General features: G+C 36.6%; 1 protein-coding gene across 1 annotated transcript in view; it reads right to left on the bottom strand.

Annotated features, from left to right (window-relative positions):
* MAP3K1 (mitogen-activated protein kinase kinase kinase 1, E3 ubiquitin protein ligase) overlaps window positions 1-8518 on the bottom strand; it is a 20653-nt gene that overhangs the window by 7670 nt on the left and 4465 nt on the right. Inside the window, exons 6-14 of the mRNA XM_010140311.1 lie at window positions 8229-8377; window positions 5728-5849; window positions 4932-5013; window positions 4644-4821; window positions 3573-3863; window positions 3090-3211; window positions 1989-2080; window positions 1572-1761; window positions 1-1271 (exon numbers count right to left, since the gene is read on the bottom strand). Coding sequence (XP_010138613.1) covers window positions 1-1271; window positions 1572-1761; window positions 1989-2080; window positions 3090-3211; window positions 3573-3863; window positions 4644-4821; window positions 4932-5013; window positions 5728-5849; window positions 8229-8377 — 2497 coding nt within the window. The remainder of the gene's footprint in view (window positions 1272-1571; window positions 1762-1988; window positions 2081-3089; window positions 3212-3572; window positions 3864-4643; window positions 4822-4931; window positions 5014-5727; window positions 5850-8228; window positions 8378-8518) is intronic.

The raw sequence follows: 8518 nt of genomic DNA, 5'->3' as shown, positions 1-8518 counted from the left end.
CCTGCTGAATGATTATGATATCTTCACCGTTTTCAACCTGTAGTTGGGGAATTATTGGCAGGGCATCTTGAGACGCTGACATAGCCATAGCAATAGCTAATGCTTCCTCCTCTTCAGCTTCCATCTTTTCCTTGCATTTTTGATTATGATTTACATCATCTTTGTAAGTATCATCATTTTCTGCCCGCTCAGGAGAAAGAACTGCAACTTCAGACTTGAATGTAACTGTGCCATCACTTGTTGGCATGGAGGCCTCGAGTAGGTCCTCAATACTGGAATTGAGCTCTGCATTAGCATCCAATCGGCATTTTTCATCTACTGGTGTGAACACTGTATCTTCACTTGGTATAACTGCACTGCTATTACTATTGCCATCACACTGTGAAACGTCATTCAGGTCAAGCGTCATACTGTTTTTTGAGGTTTCTCCCTGCTTGTTCACATCACGTGGGGTTGGTCGTGATGGCTTTGGCCTGTGAATGTGGCAGGATGGCAATGGCCTGGCTTGGGTAAAAACTGGAGAAAGTTTCTCTGGTTCTTTATTTTCAGAACAGTTTCTCTGAAACTGGAGAGAAAGCTTCCGCTGTGTCTGGGGAGAAGGTGATGGGATTTTGCAGGGAGCGAATCCCTGAGGTCTGAGTTTAGAGCCATCTGTTACAGTGCCAGCTGGTACAGATGGGTTTGAAGGAGACAGAAGTGTTGGGAATAATGACTGGGAATGACTGGATGAGGGAGAAGAGTTCAAACACTGACTGTGGGGTTTTCCTTTTGTTTGAATGGCTGGCTTTGGTTGCTCAGTGGTTACTGATGAAACAGGAAGTCCCACAGCAAGGCCAGCCAGCGTCTCAGACATGTCCTCCGGACTGGCACTCAGTTTTTTATCACTTAAACCTTTCCCGCTTTTCCCTGATAACTGGACAGTATTGTTAGGAGTATTATTTTCTGTAGCTTCTGGAGAGTTATCTGGTACAGGTAGCTGCAAAAAGTCTTCATGTTGACATTCCCCAGAGTGCATTTCTTCCATGCCTAGCTGGATGGCTTCTGCAATTTCCATTTCATCTGCTATTGCCATCAGACGTCGACGCATCCTTGCATAATGGCTTGAGCTTGTCCCACTCAACATTTCTAAGAGCTTTACAAAAACATGTGGCACTCTTGCCACCATTCTTGCTGCGTTCAAAAACACTCTCCGTGATAGTTTACCAACCATTGAATGGGAATTGTCAATCGACTGCAAGGTGAAAGTTAAGAGGGAGAGAAGTTTCTTATACCTAAAAAAAGAGAAGAGATGTTTTATACATTGATATATTCTAGTTAACTAATGCCAAGGAAGCCATTTCAAGACACTGCATTTAGCTGTCAGTTTTGCAGTAGAAAGGAGACTTATTGATGCAGTGGTGATTCAAAATTGATTCACAGGTTGAAAAAAATGCAACCATTTACTCTGATGTAAGCCCACTGGGATATAAGTACGTTATATTTGTTTACAGGAATTAGAACAACTATTTTTTACAAGAGATAACCAACATGCTCAACTAAGAAGAATTAATAGTCACAGTGTAAGCAAGTACCTGTCTGCTACAGTATCAGCTTGTAAAACATCTCCACAGACAATGTGGGGATAAAATTCACCAGGAAATTCCAACAGAAGTCTGTCTATTAGACAAAGTCGCCCCAGCAGCGCTTGCCAGTTGCTAGATTCAGTTTGGGTTCCAAGAATACAATTTAAGATATAATCAACTCCACCAATTCCAATAGACCCTATAAAAAATTGTTAAATAAGGATTAGATATGTACAAAATCTAAATAAAGATCAGAACTGTATCACAGAAATACACAATGTGTGCCCAAATTACTCCCCTCCCAAACTGCTGAAAGAAATACTGTTCTCTTTGCCATGCTGATATTAGATAAATCCTGTAATAAATTTAAAACACTTCAATGTATCTGCAACTATTACACAATTATATGTGAAGAGCTATAATTACCAGATTTAAGTATTTCTCTCCCAACTGCCAGCTCGCCTGCTTGGCCTTTACACATCTCCAATAGCGTTGAGACTGAAAGTTGACTTGTTCGACTATAATAGATAAAAAAAATAACTCTTTTCACAGTTCAAGGAAAAGCATTCTAAAAATTATATTTCAATAACCATTAGCTTGGACTTGTGCAAGGAAAATTATTTCACATTACTTATTCCAATACATTTCTATAATCCTCTAACTGTAAGCCACGAATGGTTTTGGCTTTTTTTTTTTAAGAAGGTTACTTTCAGAAATGTAATGTCTATCACTAATAAATAGACAAAAACTCAAATTGGACTTCATCCTTTTGCAAATACAGGCCAAATACAGGAATAGCAACACACTTATTTAACATTAGATAATTCTATTGCTAGACTATTGCTGGGGCATCTCCAGCTGCAGTTTCAGAAGAAATGCTGCTTGGGAATTAAATCTGAAGAAACAAAAATAAAGCTGATAGATTTCTGTGTCTAATTTACAGTACAGGTGAAGAAATATTTGGTCTGGCTGAACAAACAGGGTAACTTGAGACAGAAAGACAAGGCCTGCTTAAGCCAGAAATGCCAAGGACATTCACTCAGGCTAGCCATCTCCTAATACCACACTGTGAAATAAGAAGTGGTAACACTTCATGGCACAACTTTCACTGAAGTAGGCAATGTACTTGCTAAAGAGTACTTGCTGACTGCTTCAAGGTGAGTCATGAGAATTAGACCAAAGCAATACCAACTGAAATGAGGGGACAGTTGATGACTGCACCTACTGTATTCCTTTATTTTAAATAGGAAAAAAGACTTTATGAAAGCAAAGTATCATTTAAGACCTTTGAGTGTTGAAAAAATATAATCAAGTGCCTTCAAAACCTACATTTTTCAAGCCAGAAGTTTGCTGGAGCAATTACACTTTAACAAAAAACATGATGTGTTTATACTTAGATCCACACATTTTATTTCGTCACCAACTATAAACAGTCGCCTAGTTCCACATGAATAGCAACACATGACATTTTCAAGACATTTTCAGTAACTATCCAAAATTAATTTGAAGTTCATGAGACACCCATACCTGTTGGCATCTGCACATTTAACTAATATTGTCTCTACAACTGGCTTGAGAAGTCGCTGCAGTTTAGTCCTCTCTGCCGAAGTATGACAAGGTGTATATACCAGCATGGCTCTTAAAGTTTTCTAAGAGAAAATCAATACATATGAAATCAAATTAGCTACATAATTTTCTTTTAGAGTTGTAAATAGCTTGCTACATATTTGTTGTTAGAATTTGTCATGAGATTGGAAAGAACCTAGTCATATCAGTACTGTTAAAATGTAGCACCGTAGCTAGCATTTCCTTATATTTGGGCAGTGGAGTCATGCCATTTCACTCTTGCTGAGGATTTTGTTCATCCTGCTTTCAGATGACGGTCAAAATTTAAGTCATCAGTGATGCTCAACAACAAATGACCAAGATTCCTGACTTCATATATTTTCCCCCTTTAAAAATGAATTAACTTCAAAATTACTAGAATACAACAGGTAAACAACTACTTACTAAAGCAGCAACATACACTTTGTAGACAGGGTCTGCACAGACCATGGACAGCACACTGCAGCAGGACTCCACCACCACATCTCCTGAAACACTGGTCTGAGATGACCCACTAGCTGCTCCCAGAGCTCCAGCACTTGTGTTGTTTCCGCTGCTACTTCCAGAATTTCCAGTGCTTTCACCATAAGCCAGTAATAGAGCACCACTGACATCATGGGAAAGACGTCTAAGTGCCATCTCTCTTATATTCCAGTTTCGAGAAAACAAGCAGCCAACTAACTCCATTCCAAATACCTGCCAATGAAAAAGCAACACTATGCGGGTCAAACTGAATAATACAGCAACTTAAGTACCTAAGAAGAGCAATCAAAAATGAACAAAGAAATGTTTCCGGTGAAAAATCACCTTAAGAAGCGTGATGGCAAAAAAGTGACAGAAGGTCGTGTCCTAAAAATCACCCTCTGTGATAGAAATGAAACCTTAGAATTAAGTCATTAGTTCCCCAGAAACTCTGTTAAGGGAAGTGGGAGGGATGACTGTACGGATGGTTTCATTAACTTTGAATTTTAATTATTCATTAGGGAGTTGTTTTAAGGCATTGATATAAATAACCTCAAAACCAAAGTCCACCTATACGAGGCAAAAACTACAGCATAAATCTAGGCGATAAAAGTTTTCACACTTTTAAGTGGGTGATCCCTGCTCAGTTGAGCCCATCTCTAGACTCTAGAGGTTATTTTGGCCATTCACCACCTAAATCACAGCTTGGTTAAGAATAACTGCCAACTCTGTATTTGTGACACTTGCAAAACCAAAACTAGAGCTAAGAATACATCTTATTATGTGGACCTTTAATATGAAGCTCGAGATGAGGTCCAGAAGTGAAGCACAGTTAAAACAAGACTGGAAAACCTTCTCTTCTGATGCAAGTTAAATATAATTCTTTCCAGTAATAACCAACCATAAAGCTGATGGAATTCAGAATAAATTTTTCAATTGTTGGTCTGACAAATCTACTACAACAGTTCAAAATCAGTTTCTACCTTTAAAGCTTCTTTTACAAAGTAAAATTACCTGAATCCATGGCTCAGCTAAATTTTTATAGACAGAAGGGATCTGCTGGACCCCATAATGAGTAAGGTTAAAACTGCTATCTTGGGTTCTTCTCTGTGATCCAGCTGTAGATTGCTGCTGAGTTTGTTGCTGAACCACACGGAGAACAGAAGAATCCACAGGGCTTGGCAATTCATGACTACAGAGTAACAACAAATAATGTGGATTAACAAATGAAACTTCAGCATATTGAAGAACATCAAGGATCCAGCAGCAGATAGTTTTGTTATACACAGACTGAGTTCTTACCTATAGAAATCATGAGATCTCCATTTAGATCTACAAAGAGGACAGATAAGTGGTTCTCTGTTTCTTCTGCATTCTTCTGCCCCTGGAACACAGCAACAGTTTTACATGTATAAAACCAGAAGATGGCATCACTATTTCGAAGTCTTACTGAAAAATGTGAGTTTCAGGATAAACACTTCCGAACTGAGACATCTGCAGCAGCATTTAAACATTTTTTGCATGCAGAAATGCTTCTGTTCACCACTGTTCATCACAAGTTACGAGCTGAAATGCAACAACTATTGTACCTCAAACATAGGGAATAATTCTTCAAAAGTATTAAAATATGGGAGATGGGATTATATTTGTTAAAGGAAAACTATTTCTATACTTTAATGTAGTAAGCATACTGTGTAATTTGCTACACAATCCTAGCTGATAGTAGATGACTTTCAAACATTCTAATAACAAGTTACTGGGGCTGTCTGTTCCTAACCTTACACTAATTGGATATTAACTTTTCACTCAGGTAGAAGAGGCTCAAACCTCTAGGCCTTCAGGTGACTTTACTCTCAAACCATCAAATTACAAACTTGATTTGTGAATAACTGATAAAATAAGGCATATCAATAGTATCCAAATGTTACCAAACTCTCACAAAGAGCTACCAGCTATCACTTCAAGAGCAGGTTTCTGGGGTTGTTTTTTTTTTTTTTTTTACTTTAAAAACAAACAAAAAACCCAAAGAACACACATTAAATTATAATACTTTTGCATATTAAAAGTCGCCAGAACTTAACAAGGCAAAAAGGCGTACATATTGACATGCAGTGGTGGTGTAATTTGTTCCTGCAGCCATCTTCACACACAGTTAGGCTCTCTTCATCCAGCATGCCTAACAAACAAATGGGGCACATCTGTTCTTCTTCATCCTTCATACTATAAAAACAGAGGTTTGTTATTGTAAAAATGGCATATTGGAATTCAGAACAGGCTTTAGCAGTGAAAACTTATTAACTTCCAGTTTGGAACAGTCATTTCTGAGTAACCATAGGCTATTCATGAAACATTTTCCTAAACCTTGGTCGGAATAAGTAAGCACCAAATTTTTAGAACCACTGAGTACAGACAGCACTTTGTTGAAATGAAAGGGAAAGTCACAAAACGCATGACATCTTTTCAAGCTAGGTCAGATACCAATTAGAGATTGAAAGGCCCAGCCTTGGGCGCTTACTTTTTTCCCCCATAATGCTTCTTTAAACAAACCATCCTTTGCTTTTTTTTTTTTACTTATCATTTGATTTTGAAAAACTAAGAAATTTTTATATTATGAAAGCTACACACATTTTTTTTCATTGCACTCCTGTCAGAGTATTGAGTCACAAGGTAGTCTTTAGCCCATGACAGTAAATGGTAAACGCTATTGGATGAACATACATAACGGTCAAAAAATTGACAGAAGAGACACCCCAGAGTTTTCTGCCACTAACAAACAAATGCAATAGGTTCACGTGAACAGTAACATACATGTAGATTTTAAAAAAGTTTTCCCTGTTTTACATGTTGCTTCAGTTTTAGTTACCTCCATCATGATTTTTAAATGGATGTAACTGGAGATTTTGCTGGAAAAAAATATTCTGAACTTAAACAACATGTAGTGAAAGATACAGATTTTAGTATTCTGTAATACTGTTCAAGTGCACAAATCTCTTGCTATTCATAGCAAAAATTTAAGTCGTAGTTGGTATGTGCCTAAAAGTTTGCAGGAACCCAGGATTTGTTCACCAACAATATATTTTAAAAACCAAAATTAACTCATATACATTATTTCTATATACATACATTTACCTCTAGTTCCTTGCAAATGCTTGACAACTTTTTCCTTGAAAAATGCACAAAAATAAGCTTACAGTGAAAAATAATACTGCTTCTATACATGTTGTGGAAATTTAATTTAAAATTTATTTTTGAAAAATTAGTAGAAAACAAAAAATAATTGCAAGTCCCAGTAATTATCAGAACTGAGTAAACTTTAATCTCAAAAGAATCTGATGCTCAGTGTTCTCCAATATTTATATCATGCAAGATTAGACTTGTACAGAACAGCTGCTTTTCTCATTGAACCAGTAATACCAGGAACTAATCATCAGGTTTACTGGCAAACTACTGAAAAAACTTTCATGCTGTTAAAAATGGGATCCAAGGCAGTGAAGTTCACAGTCCAGTGAAGCCAATTCTATGAAAAAAAATGAAATATTTCTTACACAGGGTATCTACACTCAAGGAACTGGCGTGCCAGAGAAGTAGTTCCAAGGTAGGTTATGTATTTAACTACTTTGTTTATGCAATTTATTTACAGTGACACAGTTTGGCGATTTGGAGAAATAAGCAAAAAGATGGTGGGAAATTAAGGTCACAATCTGTACATCAGAATTATAAACCTGTCTGAACATGTTCATCTAACTATATGCTTATCACAAAGTAACATGTCATGGTACTCCTTAAGTCAGGTTTCACTTTACACAAAAGCAAACATCAGTTTAGGTTGCTTCCGTGGTTTGACCTCTGAAGAATGTCTAGTTCAGCCACTAATGCATGCACAAATCACTTGTTTAAAAAATTAACTAATCTCTTTTCAAAATCAAGGAAAAGAACATGCAAAAGCACTCAACTAATGGAAGTCATGGGGGGGCTGGAATCAAAGAATCAAACATAATTTAAAATTTACAAATAAGGCAACATTTAATATTGTATAAACAATAAAAATCATTATAGTTCAATAGCTCCTGTAAAATAACCCATTGTATATGAACCTATTTTTAAAAATATACGCTTACATATGTTTTTATGTATGTTTACACAAATAGGACATTTACCTAAACATTCTTCTGTATATTGGCATAGGCACAAACATTTTTCCAAAGCAGGAAAAGAGAAAAAGAAAAATCATGTTTCTTCATTTGTCAACATTCGCACAAGTGCTGTCTTTCAACAAATGAATACAAATAGGTTTCCAAAGTTAATACATGCCTTCTTTGTCCACTTAAGTTTCAAAAGTTTGTTACCCAAATTCATAAAGGGACAAAAAAGTTCTTTTCACAACTCTAACATTTTTCAGACAGAAGTTATAAAGCAAATGTGCCTGCTCAGTACCACAGTGACTAATGTACACTTGATCGACTCTTTGCAAATACAGAGAATTAACAGGGCTTCCAATGAAAGCAGCTTTGAACAAAAAGAATGTAGGTGATTCTGAACCTCTAAAATTAGAAGAAAGCTACAGAATAAAGCTTTTGATTCCTTTAGAAAAATACTAACCTGTTTTCTGAACTAGATGTAGAAGTACTAGATGATGACAATGTATGAGAATTTGACATGCGTGAGACAAACTTCTGGATGGTGTTACGAGATGGAGCTTTGATCCTCGAGCTACGCCTACTGTGATATTTCTGGAACAAACTCTCAACCTAACATCAGAAAAAGACAGCAACAGTCGTATTTATGCTATGAATAGCTTGTAATTAAAAGCAATATTATGGAAGCTTAACTACTGCTAAAAAAAAAATCTATTCACCTTCACAATAATGCATTAGCAGTAGCAGCAGGAA

The sequence above is a fragment of the Buceros rhinoceros genome, unplaced genomic scaffold (assembly GCF_000710305.1).
Source record: "Buceros rhinoceros silvestris isolate BGI_N320 unplaced genomic scaffold, ASM71030v1 scaffold22297, whole genome shotgun sequence".
In the NCBI taxonomy this organism is placed as follows: domain Eukaryota; kingdom Metazoa; phylum Chordata; class Aves; order Bucerotiformes; family Bucerotidae; genus Buceros; species Buceros rhinoceros.
This window is presented reverse-complemented; position numbering and strand designations above follow the sequence as displayed.